The following is a 22151-nucleotide window of genomic DNA, read 5'->3' as shown; positions in this document are numbered from 1 at the left end:
AGCAGCTTTTGGGGAGAGTGGGTGATTCAAATATTCCTGCCTTGGGCTGGAATCTCCTCAGGTTCAATGGTTCCTACACCAGCGTTCCTCACAACTTAATGTGCCTCTGAACCACCTGAGGATTTTATGAACATGGCAGTTTGCATTTAGTAAGTCTGAGGTGGGGCCTGAGCTCCTGCGTCTCCAGCAAGCTCTCAGGTGATACCAGTGCTGCAGGTTGAGGGAGCCCACTTTGAACACCAAGGTCTCAGATTGTGTATATATAAGACAATTCGAGTAGCCTTCATGGTGTTAAAATGGGCTGCTCCAGATGGATGCCATGTTGAACATAATTTTCCTTGTTGCTCTACGTGGCGTGATAGAAGGAGAAAGTTACAGGCCGACTCTCCCTATAAGTGAAATTTCTTTTTCCTCGTGTCACTAGTGAACTTATTTTTGCCAATATTCATGGTGAAACTTTCCCATAACACTAAAAAAAGGTGGGCCCATTGTGAAAGTAGCTTTGACTCTCCTTAGAGACCAACTTCTAGAGGAAATTTTACAATGACATTTTTAATAGTCAGATGGAAGGGTAGAGATAGCTTTTATGTTCCCACTGAGCTAGCAAGGAGCCGAACTTCCTAAAGGAGCGCTCGTGCAGGCTCTCAGAAGATGTACGTGTTCTTAGGCAAAAGGGGAGAGCCGCAGTGTCCTGTGAGCATGAAAGTGGGAATCCTGAAAGCGTTGGACTGAGCTGTCCTCTCCGGCCTCTTAGAAAACAGCAGCATTTGCTGCCCCATTAAATTATGCCACTTCTGAAGAAAACCATCATCATTGTTTCAGTGGTCAGATCAAAGGCTGCAGGGGTAAGAGGGAAATCTTTCTCTTGTCTAGACAGCTCCGAGCCAATGCTAGAGCAGTGGTGCGCTCCGGCAGTGGGCACACATCGGCTCTGGGCCATGGGCTCTGCTTTGCCACAGTAGAAACGGGATTCTCAACAGCAGAGGCAACAGCCAGAGGCAGCGATAAGGGGACGCCTGTTCCTTCTTAGCTCTCAGAATACAGCTGGGCACTTCGGGGAGGATCATGGCACTGCTAAAATATGGACGACCGAAGCGGATTCTGAGCCTGAGCAGAGACTCACGCGGAGGGGCGCTGACCCGCTTCCCAAATTCCATGCTTTTCTCTAGACCACTGAGCACCTGGCTGAGAATACGGCCAAAGAAGAGCAAGTATCCCATCGGGTTACGGATGTAGACATAAGGCACATGAGCCCCCTGGTTCTGTGGCTGTTGCTAACAACAAGGGAGGGACTCGGGACCCAGACTGCTTCCCTCCACCCCTGTTAACTGTCACACTTTCAGTCCACCTCTGAAATACTAGTTAATGTGACTTAAATACTAGGTGTTTGCCAGAACTTGGTTGAAAGAGCTGTGTGGATGACACATGGACAGCTTTCGCCTTCCTCTGAAGAAGTGTGGGAACTAGGGTGAGGCAGGAGAGGTGCAGAGGTTTAAGGGGATACTCATTCTCAGAGTCACACAAATGTGTTGGTGCAAGGTCACGGCACAGCCCTGACGGGGAGTGCTTTCTTTTTTTGTTCTTTTTTTTTTTTTTTAAGATTTTATTTATTTATTTGACAGAGAGATAGAGAGAGAGCACAAGTAGGCAGAGAGGCAGGCAGAGGGAGAGGGAGAAGCAGACTCCCCACTGAGCAGGGAGCCTGACGTGGGGCTCAATCCCAGGACCCTGGGATCATGACCCGAGCTGAAGGCAGCCGCTTAACCAACTGAGCCACCCAGGCGCCCGGGGGAGTGCTTTCTTATATTGCACCCTGGGTCTCTGGTGTCTTGTCCTAGCCCTGCTTTTAAGCTTCAGAAATGGGCCAATCTGCAAGCTGTGTTTATTAAGGGAGAGCTCTTTATCAAAAAGGCCAATACAGCACGGTTAAGCTTTACTATTCCCACAGAGCTTCCACTGGAATTCGAGATCTGATTTTGCAAAGGGGCAAATCATGGGGTCTTGGTCAAGGTTTTGTTTAAGATTTCAAGATTTAAGTAAGCTTAAGATTACTTCTGGAAACTGTTATGGGCTGAATTTGTGTGTCCCTCCTCTGCCCCTCAATTCATATACTTAAGTCCTAACCTACAGTACTTCTGAATGTAACCATATTTGGAGATAGGACCTTTAAAGAGGTAATTAAGGTAATATGAAATCATATGGGTGGGCTCTAATCCAATATGACTGGTGTCCTTATAAGAAGAGATTAGGACACAGACATACAGAGGAAGATCACGTGAAGAGACAAGGAGAAGGTGGCGACGTACAAGCCAAGGTGAGTGACCAGGAACAGAGCCTTCCCCCACTCAGAGGAGCCAACCCAGCTGACACCTTGATCTTGAACTTTTAGTCCCCAGAGTTGCGAGACAGTAAATTTCTGTTGTTTAAGCCACCCAGTCTGCGGTGCTCTGTTACGGCAGCTCTAACAAACCAATACAGAAACAAATTAGTTTCCTAAGTGTTCTAATGTCCACTTCTCTGTTCTTTCTTTTTTCAAAAATATCCTTGATTACTATGGACAACTAGCTGTAGTACCTTAGGGTCTATTTTGTCATCCAAAACTCAACTCTCATATAGTGAAAGCCAAGCAAGAAAAAGCAATAGTCTGTGAGACTGGCTGAAAACTTCCCAAGTATATCATGATAGGTGAATGAAGGTTGCAGGGCTAGTACCTCATGTTTTAGGAATCAGATATACTTCCTAGGTGGGCAAAAATGTTAGAGAATGTTAGTGCCATTGATAATGAGGAGGAGTGAAGGGCTCGTTCTCTAAGAAGAAGTAAACACATAGGATTGCTTCAATTAGTCTAGTCCTCATAGGGGAGAGATTTAAGCTTTCTCTAGGTCATCTCCATCACTCTGGTCTTTGGTTCCGATGTTAAAAAGAATCAATCAATCAATTGCTCAGACATCAAAAAGTCATAATATATCAATCGAATGTGAGAATGGCACACTTCGGTGATTTTTAAGAGCTATGAAAATGTCAATATCTAAGTCGGTGGGAGATGTGTGCCTTTGCTAATGATGAATCCTGGGGACATTGATTTCCGTGGTCACATGATCATCATTCCCCTGGTTTCTAAATCTAGTAATGGTGTGGAATGGTGGCTACCATCGAGCTCACAGTAATAAAAGAGAAAGTTCAAAACATACTTAATTCCAGAGGCATCGTGCTGTCATTTTAAAAAAGTAATACAACTTGACGGATAAAGGTTCACTCTACAAAAGGCTGTACCAGGGATAATTTCAGGGATAGGCTCCCCTCAGAGAGAAACATGTTTCCTTTCCTTCTCACTGAAGCCCGGTGGCTGCCTTCACAGCAAATAACAAACCCTATCCTTGGGAGGGGGTGGGAAGGGAGGCCTGTCCCATACTACTCTATTCTTTTCTCACCACACAGAGATAGACTCTTTCAGATACATTATAGAATAAAAGGCTTTTGTGGGCAGCCCTGGGAAAGTAACCATCTCTGACATTTCTTGTGAAGAAAACTGTGTTTTGAGTTCTGAATGACTGACTTTTAAACACACTTTGGGAACACCACTCCTGTGTGAGAGTGAGGCCTGCCTTTAATAGAATTATTTGCAGAAGATCCACCTTGGAGTTCCAAAGGCAGCACTGTAAACCTTTTGAAATCTGCTCAACCCTGTAGCGCTTTCGGTAACTCAACAACCTTTAGTCAAACAGAAATCAGTTAATTTAACAAGTGTGGAGCCAAGTAATGCGTTCATAATGTCTTCTCGGTCTTGAGAAGCTCAAAGCATAAAATCCACTTAGAATATTGTCCTTTTGAATTATTTTTCCGGCATAAATACCAAACTACATTTAAATAAATTTCAGAAATTACATACCAAATGATAATGGAAAAAAAAAATTTCTCCTTTTCTCCCAAACCATTCATGCCAACTTTCCAATTGTCTTTCTGTTTTCTAAAGCATTAGACCTTCTGGAAGGGTTTTCTACTGGTGAAGGACAAAGAAGAGAGTTTGGATTAACCCATTTTAAAGGAGATTCTAAATAGTCATCTGCAAAACTAGTTTTCCCTTTATTTCACCCACCATTTTACACAATTTCTAAAGACCTGATCTCAACCTGAGTCTCAGCACACATCAGAACAGTTTTTATTAAGAAGACCTTTCTCTGTCACCCTCTCGAATCCTTCTCTTCCTGGATGGCTGGAAGTTTTCCCTCACACAGAGTCCTATGACTGGCGTTTCCCAAACAACAAAGTATATCATAATCCTAGAAATGGAAGGACAAGTGGCTTTTGTGATAAGCAAAACCTCAATTGCACTTTGTAGATGCTTCCAGCAGAGGAAAAATAACAAACACAAAAGGGAAGTGGTCACTGTCTGTAACTTCAGGGAATAAATGGCCAGGGATGAGTTTCATGAGATTTGATTATACAATTCAGAGACTTGAATTTATATATGTACATAAGCATTTGCTGATATTTTCATTGGATCTGCCTAAGTCATCTGCCCCATAATACGCCTACAACTGCTTCCAAGTTCTCTCACCTATTGGCACATAAAAGCTGCTTTTATAGAAGTCTCCAGTTTCCAGCCTACATATTGGCCGGTGATTTGCATAATCCTTAATACCCACGCCCCCACACACACCCCCCAATCCTTTTTTCAACCACCTAATGCAAACAAGATCTGGCTCAAGCTTTCCTAAACTAATCCATGCTAACACCATTTAGAAGGGAGACTATTCCGTGTAAGTTGGCACAGCCAAATAAGCTCCTCATTGTATAAACGGCAGTCTTAGTAGAAAGACATTAATGAATATGCCAGTGGGGAGAGCCCTCAGCTTCTCAGTTGCTTACTGGACCCTAATGCTGGAATAACTGTGCGAAACTTGAATGTTTTTTTAACCAAGGTAGGAATTTAACTCCACCTCCCTGTCTGAATCCTAACAGCTCTTCAAGACCCAGATCAAAAGCAACAACTTCATGAAGGTTTGAAGATGGGCCTGACCTTCAAATTCTCCTTCCTAGCACCCAGTAATCAATGAGTCTCTCCTCTAAACTCAAGCTATAGTTTTTTTGGTAATTTTTTATGTTTCCTACCTTGCCCATATATATGTTATTTAGAAGCTGACACTTTGTCATCTGCCTCTTTGCAAAGTCCACAGCTGTAGCGTAGTAAATGCTCCTTGAATCAATACATACGTCCATATATAAATTTTTTTAAAATGTTTTTTAACAGCTCATTTTTTAATGCCATTTCTTCCCCAACATCTCCAGGGTTTGGCTCACTCTGTTTATTCTCCCTGGAAAACCCTCCCCCTCCCATCAGTCCAATCTGCTTAGACCAGTGCCATAAGTAGAAATTTCTGTGATGACGGAAATGTTCCTTATCTGTGTAGTACACCATGGTAGACACTGGCTAAATGTGGCTATTGAACACTCAAAATGTGGCTATTGCAACTCAAAACTGTATTTTAAAATTTATTTTATTTTGATAAAGTTAAAATATAAATGGCCACACGTGGGTAGTGGCTACTTTACTGGAGAGTGCAGGAGCTTCATCCATCTAAGAAGTCTTCCCTGTGGGCCTCTTTGGAAGCCTTGCCACCATCACCCTGCAGGCAAATTAGGCACATGCTTTGTACGTGTCTTTATCCTAACATTTATCACAATACACTCAGTTGCCTATTTATTTACCTGAGTCTTGCATTGGACTGTAAGTTCCTAAAGGCTTGAGTTATGTCTTATTCACAGTTCGATCCCCCAAAACCAAGTACAATATTGGCATTTTGGAGGTGCTCCATAAAGATTTTTGAATGAAAGGATGAACAGATGAATGGAACGCTCAGTGGACTGGTAAAGACATTGCTTTATATGTAATAAATCTACAAAACAGATCTCTTGTAACCAAGTGAGCTGAGAACGAAGAGATTAATGGTGGTGATGTGACAAATTATCTTTGTCTGAGGAACATGCACAGCTTTTTAGCTTATCTTTCCTTAAAAACACAGGCGCTGTCTTTGCATAACTGGAACTTAGGAACAACCGTCTTGTAGAGCCCCTGGTCATTAAGCCATGACTCTGCCCAGACTTGCTCTTTAAGAAAATTCCCAGGAGATAAAGTTCACTGCAATGATGGAGTGAGATAAACATGCTTTTGCTGTGATCCCATGTTCTCACATACCCCATACTGGCCTGCAGAACAGCTGGACTCATTCATCAGATTTGAAAATAATCAGGTCTTCACACTCTGTTATCACGGGTATGGTTGTTCCAAAGGGTATGCTGGCAAAGAGCCTTCTTAACCATGTCCTGGAGACTCAACTACCTTCACCCAAGGGACTGAGGGACTCTTTCTCTCCTTCACTAGCACTTCTTCCAAATGCACTCGCAGAGCATAAGGGATGCTCTCATTCAAACCAATAATGATTCTAGGTGTTTTGGAAAAAGTTAAATGCCAGAAGTTGGCATGGCACAGCTCGTGTCATTTTAGGGTACACAGCTGAGTCTCATGGCTAGACAAATTCCAAATATTTGTATAATTTAAAGTAATTTGTACAGACATAGTAAAAGTCTATTTTAGGCAATGGAATTTAATATATATTTCTTGGTGAGCCTTTGGTCTTTTGTGTAATTTTAGCTCTGATATTTTCATGTTATAAAATGTTTTCATATTCATATGTTTGTGAACTAACAAACCATAAAACAATAACATGTGTTTGAAATATGAAAATATGCCACGCTGAACTGTTTTCTAAAATAATTTTTTTAACTATTTTAAAACAGTTTTTAAAGTCATCTTCATTTTTACATCTTTCAATTAATTGGTGAATTCGAAGCAACAGCTGTATAATTCCCATGGGTTTCTATATCCAAGTATCTATTAAGAGCACAGTAACTTAGTGCATTATTCAAAACTAGGAGTTAAATTCTAGAACTGAGTTTACCACAACTTTGCTGGATGATCAAAGGTAAGGTACTTAATCTCTCTTAGTTTCAGTTTTCTATGAGACTATGGACTTTGTACAAGTATGTTTTAAACATCATGAATTAAACCAATAAAAGAAAAAGAAGGACCCTTTGAAGCAGGAAAAAAAAGAGGAGGGGGGGAATAGTGAGAGCGAGAATACTATGTGCCAGGTACTGTGCCAAATGATTGCCCTGTATTACCTCATTTAATCCTCAAAATAACTCTCTAAGAGAGGCCCTACCATTGTCCCCATTTTATAGGTAAGTAAATGAAGAACAGAAAGGTCAGGCAACCAGGTCATGCATCTAGGATTTGAAGTCAGACAGTCTGATTCTCGGGTCCTTGCTCTTAACCAGTGCTTCATTCTGCTACTCAAAGAGAAAAAAAAAAATTAAAAACCAACTTATTCTTAATTCCAGTCGGGAGCTGTGGCTCCAAGGAGGGACTAGCTTGACAGTCTGTGTGAAAGGTGTGAAAATGTTCTGCAGATCTTAAAATATGGGCTAGAAGTCATTATTCACATTATTGCTAACGACAGAGATCTGATTTTTTCCAGTTTAACATTCAAGGTTTCAAATATCAAAAAATAACCCTCAAATTCCATAACTGATAGCAATTTGAACTTCTGCTCAGGCACAGATTTGACCTGCATTTGCTACAGCTCTGGGTGGGGCTACAACAGTCAGTCTGGCCCTCCATTCAGGGTCAGGATTACAATTTGGTTTTGTTCTCTGCTTGTTGCCCTGGGTGCAGGAAACGATGTCCCACAAGCAGGGGTTTGGAGATTCACAACAACAACAAAGCTAGGCAAAACCCCTCAGGAACGTCAGAGGCCTTCCGTTAAAAAAAAAATAAAAAAATAAAAAAAAAAGAGGCCTAGTGCATACGTTGACGCTGATAATAAATATTTGCCAATTGATTCTCGGGCCTTCCATGTTTCCACCCCTACTAGAATCCAGTCACCACCTTGTTTTTAGGTTGCCAAGGCATGGAAGGGTCAGACCCCAAAGCTAGGTTTAAATCCTTGTCTGTCATTTGCTGGTTGAATGATCTTGGGTACTATCCATCAGTTCATTTGCCTGTAAAAACAGGGATACGATTTTTATAGGATAGGTGTGAGAATTAAGTCAGATAATACATGGAAATGCCAAGTGTAAGTGCTTTATGTACAGTGCCTTGTTAAGTCTTCACTACGTGGAAATCACACAGTTAATATGGCCCATGATCAGCACTCAATGCATGTTTGATATTATATAATTAATTACTCATATTCATTCATCTGACACAGGGATATTTTGTGCCAACTATGCGCTAGGTGTTCAGAGCCCTCCCTTTGGGGAGACTAGGCACTAGCGAGGAGGTCACAGTCTGGTTACCAGAAGACTCACTCAACCTTAAAATAATACTCCATTAATGTCACCCCATGGGACTTAAGCTCTTTTATATTCTCTGTTTAACTTTCTTGCTTGAGAATGGAACCAGCGACATTTAACCATCCAGTCATGATGATAAAGTTTAATCAATATAAATCCATCTACTTACATAGTAACTGGTGAAATAAAATGGTCAGAGGCTGATTTCTCATAAACGGGATAAGAGCAGGAGGCATAATATAATCCTACCTCAGGTAATTGTGAAAGACACAAACATATCTTCAGTTTATTTAGGATACTCAGGTATATATTTAAATAGACAAAGGCTTGGCTAGATAAACACAGAAAATGTGGAAGAGCCACAGTTATACTCCTAGGGAAGCCAATATTTTTATAATAAATAAGCTGAATAACTACAAAAACCAGAAAACTTAAGAAAAAATTTTAAAAACCCTCAAAACACTGTGCTTCCAAGCAAAAGAGTCGTGTAAACAAAACGAAACAAACCCAAAAAAACTACTGAATATATTTTAAAATATGCATTTTAAGGTCTTAGAAACAAATGTATAATGAGTAAAGTAAGGTAGGAAAGCCAGCTAATTAATAAGAATTTGAAAAATGCAGTAGAGGGAGGACAACCTGCTCTATCATTTTTCCCCTGGATTCCAATACTAACCATAATTAAGAAAAATTGCTGTAAAGTACAGAAATGTATCAAAGACAAAAATCAACTAGCCAACAAATATAGAAAAAGACATGCAACATGACCCATAATGTAAAAAATGCAAACAAAAACTGGCAAAGATTTTGTTAAAAGGTGATAATGCTTGGGGCGCCTGGGTGGCTCAGTCGGTTAAGTGTCTGACTCTTGATTTTGGCTCAGGTCATGATCTCAGGATCGTGAGATTGAGCCCCGTGTTGCGCTCCATGCTCAGTGAGGAGTCTACTTGAGATTCTCTCTTTCCCTCTCCCTCTGCCCCTCCCAAACCCCCCAGCATGTTCTCTGTGTCTGTCTCTCTCTCTAAAATAAATAAATAAATCTTTTTAAAAAATTGATAATGCTGAACACTTCTGAAAATGCTGTTAGATATCCTCTTGTATTAAAGATAGAAATGAAAATTAGTATAAATTTTAAGAAATTTGGCAGTATATATATAAAGATGTTAAAATGTTTAATTCTCTTTGACCTGATAATCCTAATTCTGGGAATCTATCCTAAAGAAATAATCAAAGATATAATTAAATAATTTCAGATCAGGTTTTTAAATTTTATTTTTATAATCAAAGGGTTTTTTTCTAGTAGAGAAAATCTAAATATCTAGAAATAGAAATAAGGAAACAGTTAAAATTTTTATGTGACACCCATAGGATAAATCATACAATTATTAAAATGTTTTCAAAAGACACTTGATATGGGAAAATGCTTATAATATGTGAAACTTTTTAAAAATGGGATATAAAGTGTATATTCAGTATGAACCTAATTTTTGATATATTACATATATGAACAGGGAAACAAGCAAAGAATATTTTCATTTTAACATATCTCTAAAAGTTTGCCACTACATATTAATTTTTGACCAAAAGTACATTGGAATTCGTGAATTTATTTATTTATTTATTAAAAGATTTTATTTATTTGTTTGACAGAGAAAGAGAGAGCACAAGCAGGAGGAGAGGCCGAGGGAGAATCAGACTCCCTGCTGAGCAAAGAGCCCCACGTGGGGCTCGATCATGACCTGAGCCGAAGGCAGACGCTTAACCATCTGAGCCACCCAGGCGCCCCTGGAATTTGTGAATTTATGTATTAAAAAAAGTACTATAGTCTTGGGCCTACACCAAGGGGATTTCAATACTGAAGTATCAAAACACCTTAATATAAAGCCACCTCACCTTGAGGAGGTGCCACACTGGGCCTAGAGGGCTTGTGCAGGGCTCTCTGCAGAGCTGCACTTCACTGTGGCTGGCAGGTCCCCAGGTACCAACCAATGCAGGGATTTGGGGAGTTGTGGGAAAGATTCTAACCTGCTCAAATCTCTCTCTCCCACCCATTTGTCATGGGTCCTGAAATTCTATCACTGTGAACCAATCATCTAAGTTAAGTCCTACCTTATCCCTGGAACTTAAAAAAAAAACAACACCACCACAAAAGCCCACAGTGTGGGGTGACATATTAATTCACAGTAACATTCCCACCTAAATTAGTTGATCAGACTTCCCCCGTTCATTCTATCAACAAACATTTCCTGGGCACCTAGAACATTTGGGAGAGATGCCAACCTGGGGACAAGGAGCTGAATCAATTTGGCCTCTGTTCTCTAAGGGATCACAGGCTGTTTGTGAGGCCAGAACGCAGACAACGACACATAATGAAGCTCCACAAGGCAGAGATAAACAAGGTACAAATGGAGTCTACCCTTGCAAAAGGCGTGCCGAAGAACTGTGCCTTACCTGAGGAAGTTGAGAAGACTTCATAGGAAAGGTGCATTTGAGCTGAGTCTTGAAAAAAAAAGAAAAAAAAGGAGGAGTGGAGTTTGTAGAGGCGAAGGAAATAGAACAGGAAAAGCAAGGCAGCCAGAGAGAACAAGAAGCCTCCAGGAAGGTGCCAGCCTCCTGGGAGGGGCTCTCAGAGAGTGGCCCTGGTGTGCAGAGCCGAGCGGGGCAGAAGTACCTAGAAGCCACAGGACCAGACTGAGACCTCAAGTACCATGGAAACACGGGCGCATTCCCGTGCCAAGTGCCAACAGGGAGAAGGATGTTCCAGGAAAGGGTGCAAGTGAAACACCTGCCAGGTCTGAAATTCTAGCCCAGGGAGCTGCTCCTGCTTCCCCTTACACTTCAGCTCCTGGCCGTCTACTGGAATCAGGTTACGGCCTTGCTTCTCTGGTTGCGCTTTCAAGCTCCACAATCCAAGGCCACAGTTGGGTGAAAATCTCGTCCTCCTTAAACACATCTTCTGTTCTGGTGACTGCGAATACCATTTCAAAATACAAATACTTGATGTTTAGTTTTATTGTGTGGGACTTAACTACTCTGAGAACCTGGCGATTCATCTTATTCCTACCAAGGCAAATACAACAGTCATATAGCACTACAGTTATCGTAGTACGGCTGGCTTTTCAAACTAACAGGGGACAAAAAAGACAATTTTAAAAGGATACAAGTAGGGAAAATAGACTCTTCATTAGTTTTTCACTCGAAGATTAAATTCTCCCTTTTATTTTGTAAGAAAAGAAAAATCCCCAAACTTTAGGAAAACATTACTTCTTCCATCCACCCCCATGTCCCACCTTCCATCACCCTCAAGGCACAAATTTTCTGACAGATTTTCTGTACTTGCCACATGAAATGCCAAATCGAGGCAGAGCCATCAGCCCAAAGTGCAAAGCAAACTTTCGTTATTAGTCGTGCTGGCAAAAATCTTGGAAAGATACACAAATTCCAAGAAAAAGACCAAAATATATCTCTGCAAAGCAGAACTTCCCTGTACCAAGATTTGTAAAATTTCCTTTTTTTTCCCCCTTGGCTATTCTGACACAAGCTGAACTTATTTGCACAATGTTCCAAAGCAGATAGGGACACACGCACACGCACACGTACACAGATACACAAAGAAGACGTGCCTGAAAACTGTCTGGGGGGGGTGTTCCGAACCGGACCATGTGCGGTGTCCTTGCCCAGATGCATCTGACTTCAGGCTTGGGAACATTAAACAAACACAAAAACAAGACCCGGCAATGCGCGTGCTGGGCTGGATGACAGAGGCAGCGAGCAAATATTGGGATTGTGTTTCACCTATTGCCATGGTTACCAAAACAGGGTGGATACTGACAGAAAGAGAAAGAAATCAAACTGGGAAGACAATGCGTCCCAGGAGAATGTCTGAATGTGTGTATGAAGAACTTGCTGGGGAGTGGGAGGGGGGAGCCAAGAGAAGAGATCGGATGGAAAGGGGTGTTTCAATACCCCTTTGTGTTGTGTAAGCAGCAAGCTCAGCCAGCGCTCTGCACCGGCACAATACAGACCTCCGAAGGCCCGTGGAAGATCCACACGGCCAAGGAACACACAGACGAGACATGGGAAGTTTAGTTTTGCTTGGTGGCAGACAAGATCGAGGCAGTTTGTCCTCAGCACCAAGAGATGAAATCCTCGGTGTGCATCCACACTCTGGATGATGACTAAGAATAGCTTAGTGGTATCAGAGAGGGAGACCACCAGAAGAGACTCTTAAGGACAGGAAACAAACTGAGGGCTGCCGGAGCGGGGGTGGGTGGGGGGTGGGGGCTTGGGGTACCGGGTGATGGGCCTTAAGGAGGGCACGGGATGGAATGAGCACTGGGTGTTATATGCAACTGATGAATCACTAAATTCTCCCCCTGAAACTAATAATACACTATATGTTAACTAACTTGAATTAAAAAAAAAAAAAAGAATTGCTTAGTGGTATCATGTCAAGACCCCCCCACCCCGCCCCAGTCTCAAAAAGAATTATAGAGAATTGGGCCCATTCCTTTGGGCAGTCTGATGGTTAGCTTCAATTCCCAGCTGACATGATATAAAAGGGAAAAGCTGAATGAACCTCTTCTCCCAGGTACTTTGCCTCGCTAACCAAACTCAGAAAACACTTCAGGACATACTCCTCTTAGAAAGTTCGCTATCACAGCAGCTAGCAGATGGCTTTCCCTGTCAACTCCTGACTGACACATGGGGAGTGCAGTTCCATAAACTTGAAAATCCAGAAACTGAGTTTTCATTCCTCTTCTTTCTGCTAATTAGTTATGTGACCCAGGACAAGCTATTAACTTGAACTTCAGGCCTTTTTTCTCAAAGGGAATGAATTTTGCTAAAATAATTCCCAAGCACCTTTCCTTCTTTGGAATCTGGTGATTCATAGGCAAATGATAATCTCTCAAATTCTTATTTTCAAAACAAATATAATCAAATGTATAATCCCATGTATTTGAGGTTCCGATCAGCACATGGAATGTCATTCTGTAGGAATTTATTCTGTTCTATAGAAATAAAAATAAATGGTTGCTAGCTCTTATCAAGGATCTCATAACTGAATTATTTACGTTGCCAAAAAAGTGGCATGATATATCCCTAAATTTTAAACTTTCTATAGTTTAAAGGGGCAAAGTAGCAATGGCATATGGGAGGGTATACTTTCAGTCAACAGAAAGGAGTTGAGACTTCTATTCGCTGTTAGAGAAACGCTGCTACTTTTAATTCTTTAATAACCATAACTAAGCTCAAATTCACCATTTGTCCTGGCCAGACAGAAATATGAATCAGGCTTCTCTCCTGTGTTTAGCCAATGAGAACTACAGAGTCTAATAGGCATAAGTGAAGAGGTAGCTGGGCCTGAGCTATTAATTTGAGCCTCGTCTTACTTTTACTGCTGAGTTTTGTTTATGTAAGAACTTGCTTCTACTCAGGGCAAGTTACCATAGGGATACCAGGGATGGCCTGATAAAGAGGAAACAGGACAAAACCCACAGAAGACTTGGGGGCAGGGCCTGGTTATGCCACTGGATGATGCTGGAAAAGCCACTTAACTTTTCTGTGTCTATGAAATGCAGATAGTAATACTTCCCTGTTGACCTTACAGGGTTGCTACGAGGCTCCAATGATACCTGAATACAGAAGGCTTTGTAATTTGGGAAGGGCTCTATTAATAGAAACCCATAGGGTGATCATCCCCCTCCCCACCCCCCACTGGCAAATCATCATGGTTTAGAGCCAAGACCAAGAGCCCAATGCCTGCGTTCCCATCCCAACACATTTTACCAGCTTGTATGTTCTTCACTGGTTACCTAACTTCTCAGGTTATTCATTTGCAAAATGAGATTAAGAAGAGTATGTCCCTCATGAGATTGATGCAAGGATTAAATGAGAAAACATAAGATGCTTAACATAGCTTCTGCCACATATACAAGTGCTTAATTAATGTTAACAGTTATTATTTTCTACCAGGGTGTTTTAAGAAAGCAAAGTGCCTTTAGAACGAGACCCATCACTCATGTTAGTGAGGGCGTAGATTTCTGTTGCTGTTTTTGTTGTCATGGAATCTTACATCAGTCCTACTCATCTGCCTATGGGACAGTGGTTTTTCGTAGCAACAAGGGAGGAGGATTCTGAGAACAGTGGCCACCTTGGCTCAGGCCATCCTCCTGTTGTGATCACTGGTTACAGGGACACATGGCTGCTGGCATGGTTCAAAAGTTAATGAGAGTTTCTTTAAAGTCAACAGTATTTCCTGCCTCACCACAAAGCTTCTGAGAAGCAGACAGCTTATTCATTCACTGTTTTTTTTTTTTTTTAATTCCTGGACTTTTAGGAAGTGAAACTGGGGGTGATTAAAGCAAATAGGCAAATCGCAGAGCAGCATTTCTCAAGAGTGCCCGGGAGATGTTACCTGGAGACTGTCTTTTCATGTGTATAAACTTTCCAGGCAGCTCCATATGGAGCCAGGCTTCTCTGTGATTTATCTGTTGGACAGTGGGTGGCCAAGGGGCATCGTAGGCAAACAGTTATCCAGCTCGATAATTAGGGAGGGGAAAGGCAAACACAAACACACCCAGGTTGACATTCAAAACAAAGTGGAGATTTAACCACGGATTGCGCACTATACCACCCTAGTTCTTGTCTGCCCATCTGCCAGCAGAAAACCAGGGGCCAAGAAAAGAAGCACTGTTAGTAATTTATCAGTACAGCTGATGAAAAAAGCATCATGCTGGGTAGAAACGTGACGGTCTGAACTGGGGGCCCAGCTTTGGGTTGAAATGATGGCTTGATTTCCCTAAGTGTTTATTTGCCTCTGGTGTCCTCACTTGTGAAATGAGGAATTTGGGCAAGGTCTTCACTAAGTACCTTCTACCTCTAAAAGCCTTTGACTTTCCAATTTTTTTGTTTCACTCATTAATGCACATATTTATGTATCTATTCAATAAATTGTAAACCTAACTATAAATGAGGTATTGACAAGTCAACAAGTGAAATACAGCACAGTTAGCCTATCACAGTGGAAGAAACAGCATTTAGTATTGACCCTTCTCAGTTCCTAGGAGGTCAATGTTATTCCAACTTCTATTTTCTAAGTAAGAGATATATTGCTTTTCTCTCAAGGAAGAAAACAAAACAAAACATGCCAGATGTTGTTTCCAGATATGCTTCGAAGAAATCAAATGTAGTCAAATACTCTTTCTTAGTTGATTACTTAGCTTAGCATTTATCTCGTTTAATCCTCTCCTTCTGAGCCCCACCCTTGCCCCTTACTCACTCCATCCCACCCCCACTTCCACTGCTACTGTTTGGTTCCTTCTCCTTATTTTAATTCAACTCAACTCAACTAATTAAATTCAGCTCTCATCCATGGGGCCTTTCTTAGTACAAGGAACTTCCATGATGCAAGGATTATCTTCAAGGAGCTCCCAATCAATCGAGTAAGGGGGGAGACACACATGTAAAATAAGAAACATCAAGATAAAAATGTGTTTGGAGAGAGAGGCAGTGAAGCTCAATCAGTCAGGGAGGCCACAGAGCTCTGGTTAAACCGAGGGGGACATTTGGTACTAGCAACCACCCCTCGTCTTTTCCAGGTTATCTGGAGGTCTAAACCCCTAAACGGAAGGTCCTTGCCATCCTTAGCTCCCATTTCTTTGTAAATATAAACGAACCCTGAAGAATTTGATATATTGCTGTTACCTGGAAGCTGTGCGATATTTTTATCTAAAGGATCAATATTGTGATGAAAAAGATTTGTTGGTGGAGTCTGAGATGTTAGCCTTCACTATGTGATGTATCGTCGGGCCAGTTTTTTAACCTCTAGGAGCTTCAGTTTCTCAACTATAAAATGGGGACAACAGCCCTGTCATGGCGCTGTCCTGAGGGCAAAATCAGGTCTCGGGTGTATGTACCTTCTTCTTAGTATCAACACTCTCTTCGCTTCCCTAACTGTCTAAACTGAAGGTGAATCCTGGGCAGAGCCGCCTCAGCCCTCTCTGGAAAGTAGTTCATATGCCATCCTTCATTTTAGTTGGTTTCAGTATGATAATCATCTCAACATTACTGAGACACAAGACAGGTGTACGGACAAGTCCCCCCCCCCGCCCCCCCATTTAGCTTCCAACCCTATTACTGGCCTGAAAAAAAAAAAAAAAAAGGAAAAGGAAAACCTCTTTTAAAGCTAGATAGAAATGAACACAAATCTATGTAACTCTGAAGATACCATACCCACACCACTACAGAATGGCTCATGCCCACGAGAGGCTAGAAATGTGTCACAGTCTGATTTAAATTCCCTTACCCTCTCTGTCTCCTTCTTCCTCCCCTTTTTCATTTTTGTCTGCTTATCCCCCTCATTTTCTCCCTTTCCCCTTTGCATGTCAAAAATATCCATCAGTATCCAGTGAACTTCCTTTCTAGCAGACCCCATTTTCATGGAAGATGCCCACCAATCCCAGGAATCTGGGAGGAAGAACCCATTGTTTTGGGTGGCTAGAAGGTTGGAAAACTCTCACAGCTCTGAGTCTGCTTTGACCTCCAAAACGAAATCCAATATGCATATATTCACTTGTATAATCATGAAGCCATATGTTTGTCGGCTTAATTCTTCAGAAAAAGAATCCATAAAACTCAATTATAATCTGCCAGAATTATGACAGAACCGGCTCAGACAGATGTGACTTCAGTACACTGAAGTCCAGTGCTTGATGTCCATATACATTAAATCAAAAGAAGAGCACTGTGCTACTTGATTTGGATATCCCGGATTAATACACTGTACAGCTTATTGGGGACAGCTATTTTGCTCTCTTCCACAATAGAAATGACCAATTTGTGGCAAGAAAGATGGATGCATCCTACTGAGCAATCACTAGTCGAGCAGCTTCTGACAAAGCTGTACAGTTAAAGCAATCCCGGCTTAAGATTTGTCCACCTCCAGGACCTCCAAGTTTCACCAGAGATGCAGGATGATGGCGTTTGTCAGTGGTCAATAGAGAGTGTGAAACAGACACTCTGACACCAATGTCCCCAGGAGAATAGGTCTGCAGTGTTGTGGTGTGGGCGACACCCTCCCTGGCAGCTCTCTGGTTTCTCCTGTGCTCTGAGAACACACCCCGCAGAGTGCATTCATCACAATAGCCCATGTGTGACCTTTGGAAAAGTCCTTGAAAACAGTGAAACAGGAGTCTTAGTTGAAATCTGGAATCCATTCCAGTCTTACACAGGAAGAAAATTAGGCATAGAACAACAAAGCCCATAGTTCAGAGAAACCTGGGGAGGCTCTGGCTGACATTAAAATCATGGAAGATTTTTTTTTTTCTCCATCACTTTGTATTTCGTAAAAGCTTTTCATCTGAGCAGTCCAAAGCTGCTAGAAAATACTGTACAGTTAGTAGATGGCAATAACTGGTTTCTCCAGTGAATAAAGCAAGCGGAATGAGAATAGAAATGCTGAGTAATGTATTAAAAGCCGATTACTAAACACTTTTCCAGGCTATTAAGTAAATGCTATTTCTCTAAAATGTAAGTGGCCAATACCCCCATTTTCCCCCTTGGAATAACGGATTGGCAATAATGGTGTCGGGGTGGGAGCCTGGGACAGAGAGAATAACTACGCTCCCTAAGCCCTAACTCCAAGATAGAGTTCATTAGCCCAGACATCATGGATCTGGAAATATTCATCCATCGACCCAGAGCATGAATCAGCAGAGTCGTGTGCTTGCTCAGTAAATTTAACTCGACAAACATTTGTGGGGTCACATGATTTTATAGGTACAGACCAATTTCCTTTTGCCTCCAGCTGATATTATTCACAATAGTTGGCCATATCATATGTTTTTCTTTCATACATATAAATAATTATAAACCTGTACTCCCTTTGGAAACGTTCTCCTTCTTTGCCAGTAAGAAGTGGGGAGGTAGGACATTTCTGAATCAAGTGGTGGCATATAATCCCGTGAAAATCAATTGGCAGGGAAATTTGGTTTGGAACTGTGTGTAAGAATCCACCTAAAGTTTGTCTGGGAGGTCCCTCAAAAGGGATACAGACCCCAAACCAAACAAGATGATTCAGAAATAATCCAGCTGAGCATCTGATGCTCAGACCCAGAACACTTATTCATAAACATGAATAACTTAATTTTGTTTTTTTCTTAAGTACCTTCACAGTTAATTTTTTATTTTCCTTAAAAAAAAAAAAAAAGTAAATGGCATTACTCTGGTCTCCAAAACAGATGCCAATTTGAACTTCACTCTGCCAGCAAGTATTTGGTTTGGCTCTGCAGGGCTTGAGTTGAAAAAATATTTGCCAATTCCAAAAAGATTTAACGAGCTTTGCTGAAGATGCTGGTGCCATCTGGCATGTCACAGGGACTGTGGCACGGCAAAGAGAACTCTCTTAACCACAGATTTTATTTGCCCAAGGTAGCCAACACTGGGAATTCAGGCGCTTCCTTGAATCAAGGAGCTGAAAGACAAATGAGTAAAATTTCCAAGAGAAAGTGACCAAAGCAGGCGTCAAAAAAACTTGCTGCCATTGAAAATGAAGTCAACTGGTTTTGGTGGCTGATTTTCAGAAGCGTCAATAACATCCTCATACCAGCCACCAGACACGGTCCCCAATGCTGTCAGTCAGGAAACCAAATAAATCCCCGAACTGTAGCAAAGCCACCCTCATCCAATATCAGATACTAACAACTTTGCTACAGTGTATTTTGTTGCCATCTGATACCTTACTAATTGTGGTGCCAGAATCTAAATACATGAAAACCCAACGACCTACTTCAAGTAACTCTACTAAATACAACCAGCAAATTTACTTTATATTGCAAAGATGGACATGCATTGCTTTTATTAATATTTAATAGGATATAATGCATAAATCTTTCACTGTGATGGGAAAGACTGAACTGACTGCACATAAATCTCAAATGTTAAAAGTCACTGAAGGTTGTCACCTGAAATCACGTATTTCAGTAAGAGGTGCAATTACCCTGCATGAAAACAAGGCTGTGATCCTTTGAATTAGTGTCACATCTGACAACTATAACAAAAAATGAAAAATATTTCCGTGCTAGTGTGTGCTTAAAAATCACATGTCTGTTTTCACGGATATGGGGACAGGAAGAGTGACACTGAAACTGTGACCACCTTGAAGAAGAGAAACTCTGGATTGTTTTTGTTAATTTCACATTATGAGAAAATGTACACCTACTTGGGTGTATCCCACCTGAACGCCCATGGATCTCCCCAAACTCCTAAATGTCCCTTTCACCGAAGCTGATCCAATGCTTATTACATGGTCATCTGATGCCAAGGTTCAATAACAAATATCCTCAAAGAGAGCCAAGTTCTGTACTGCCTTTCCACAGAAAAGACCTATTCACAGAAACAACGACAGAGCCGTCTACCTGACTCAACTGAAATTTGGAAGTCAGAGTAGAAATCAAAAGAAAAAGTCACAAAATAACAAAAGGATGATTATAATTGCTATTTACCATTTTGGCTTCTGAATGCATTGGCTGGACCTGGGGAGAAGCACAGGGGTTGCTGAGATTTGGACCTTGCATTCCCAGGAGGCTGGAGTTCACTGACATCTGTCTCTCCATCTAAGAGAAAGGAAAGCAACAGAATCAGAAGTCTACGAAAAGCAGTCTAGGTCACAGACAAAGCTGCATTTCTCTTTCAAGTGGGTCATTTAGAATTTCTTTGAATAACTCTGGAGAAAGACTGTGGTTTGGGGAAGGGTAAGTAACACACTTCTGAGCCTTGAACTCCAGGACATCAAAGAATTAATCCAAAGCCATGCATTCTATAGGAGATGCCCTATGCCAACGAGAACCATGTTGTCATGGTACATTTGCAAACAAAAGTATGGAATATTTCCACTTTTGCAAACACTCCAAACTGCCACGAGTCATGCTTCTTTTTATAACTATAAAGAATAATGTATGCCTAAAAAATGCTGGAAAGATATATACCAAATGGTTCTCTCAGGTTATCCATGGCTTTTTTTTCCCCTTAAGTTTTATACAAAAACATGAATCATTTTAGCAATAAGGAAAACATTAAATTAACTTAAAAAAGTAATGCTCTCGAATATGCTGGGTCTTCTTGCCACTGTAACTTATAAACACAATCAAGATGACCAAGAGCGGGGCGCTGGGTGGCTCAGTCGGTTACACGTCTGCCTTCGACTCAGGTCATGATCCCAGGGTCCTGGGATCGAGCCCCGCATCAGGCTCCCTGCTCGCCTGGAAGCCTGCTTCTCCCTCTCCCACTCCCCCTGAGTGTCCCTGCTCCTGCTATCTCTCTCTGTCAAATAAATAAAATCTTAAAAAAAAAAAAAAAGATGACCAAGAGGTATTTGAGCTGCCGCCCCTGGTAGATCTCCCCTTCCCAGTTAACCTAGTCAGGATACTACACAGCAGCAGGTTTTGGCCTCACGGCAGGGCTAGACCTTTGGAGGGGTGAAGAAAGCGGGTGAGGGTACCGTACCACACCTGATGGACACTGTCCTGCTGGCCTGCCACTGTGTCTAGAATTAACATCATTTCAAATACCTGCATGAGTTCTGGCATTTTTGTCTCCAGGGTGTCCCTGTTAAAAAGGAAATACAGAAAAACCTCTCTTTCAATCAAGGAAGGGTATGTGTGATTGATATTTTCTGTTGAGTAGAAATTTAGCACGTTCCAAAGAACTAGAATAAAGCAAGTACACTTAATACTAAATCACACAGAAGACTTTCGTCAAGAGGAAAAAATAAATTCTTCAATGCAAAAGTTGATCCCCTTGATGAAGGATGGAAATGAAAACGGGTCAGAAACTTGAGGGAATCTGCTTTCTGCTCAAAGTTACCCTGGGGAGTCTGAGGAAAAAAATACAGAGTTCTTTATCACTGGAGCTCTTCCCAGAGCGGAGGACAGAAACCTCACTGGCAAAAATGGAGAGGGAAAGCCGAGGTAAATGTCCCTTTAGGGTCCCTGCCATGGTCGGGTTCCATCCCTGCACCCCTGCTGGGTCCACCCCAGGTGCGGGGCTGCAATTATGACATTAATGTGTGGGTTAGCAGAGGTGCTCACGAAATGACACGAGTGACGGGTAGATAGTCCCTGTCATAGCAAAGCACCCTCGGCCGTCCCTTAGCCTAAAAGAGTATGTTTGTGTGAAACTGCTTCAAAAGGAGCCGTTTGATGAAGAATCTTCTATACAGTCTAGAGCCTGCTGGCAACGACTTTTGGGGCCTTATCAATTCAGGAAAATAAAATGCTCACTCCCATATACCCCCTGAGTCTCCAGGTAGCCTAGGTATTTTATTTTTTATTACTGTTTTGTAATTCTGGTAAAATACGCGTGTCATAAAATTTACCACTGTAACTAGGTTTCCGTGTACAGTTCAGTGCTATTAAGTACGTCCATGTACTCTAATTGTTAAGTCATGAAGATTGCGCCACAAAATGCTTATTGCTTGTAACTCCCCCTTCCAGAGGCTGGGAGATGGAAGAGTTGGAAAGGCATTTGGCCCTTTATTCCAACTGGTAACCTTCTCCTAGAGGGAAATCAAGTCCAAATGAGCTTTTGCTTTCAGTTTCCTGAAGGAAGGTCATTGAGAAGTACAAATGATTATCTGAAAGTTTCCACGCTGCTATCCATCATGAGCTACAAAGAAGGGCGAGCAGCTTACTTGCAGCCTCAGGATCCAGAATCAGCCATGCTGCCCACTCTGTGGAAAAGTTACAGTCTGTGACTACTCCTACTCCATGACTCACAAATTCAACAGAATGGTGAAA

General features: G+C 41.6%; 1 protein-coding gene across 5 annotated transcripts in view; it reads right to left on the bottom strand.

The window, feature by feature from the left end:
• Positions 1-22151, bottom strand: part of CREB5 (cAMP responsive element binding protein 5) — a 389578-nt gene that overhangs the window by 72297 nt on the left and 295130 nt on the right. For all 5 annotated transcript variants that reach the window (XM_078059403.1, XM_078059405.1, XM_036074491.2 and 2 more), the window contains one exon: positions 19860-19970. In XM_078059403.1, coding sequence (XP_077915529.1) covers positions 19860-19970 — 111 coding nt within the window. The remainder of the gene's footprint in view (positions 1-19859; positions 19971-22151) is intronic.

This window comes from Halichoerus grypus, chromosome 12, assembly GCF_964656455.1.
Source record: "Halichoerus grypus chromosome 12, mHalGry1.hap1.1, whole genome shotgun sequence".
Taxonomy (NCBI): Eukaryota; Metazoa; Chordata; class Mammalia; order Carnivora; family Phocidae; genus Halichoerus; species Halichoerus grypus.
Note: the sequence above shows the minus strand (reverse complement) of the source record. Positions and strands in the feature narration are given on the sequence as shown.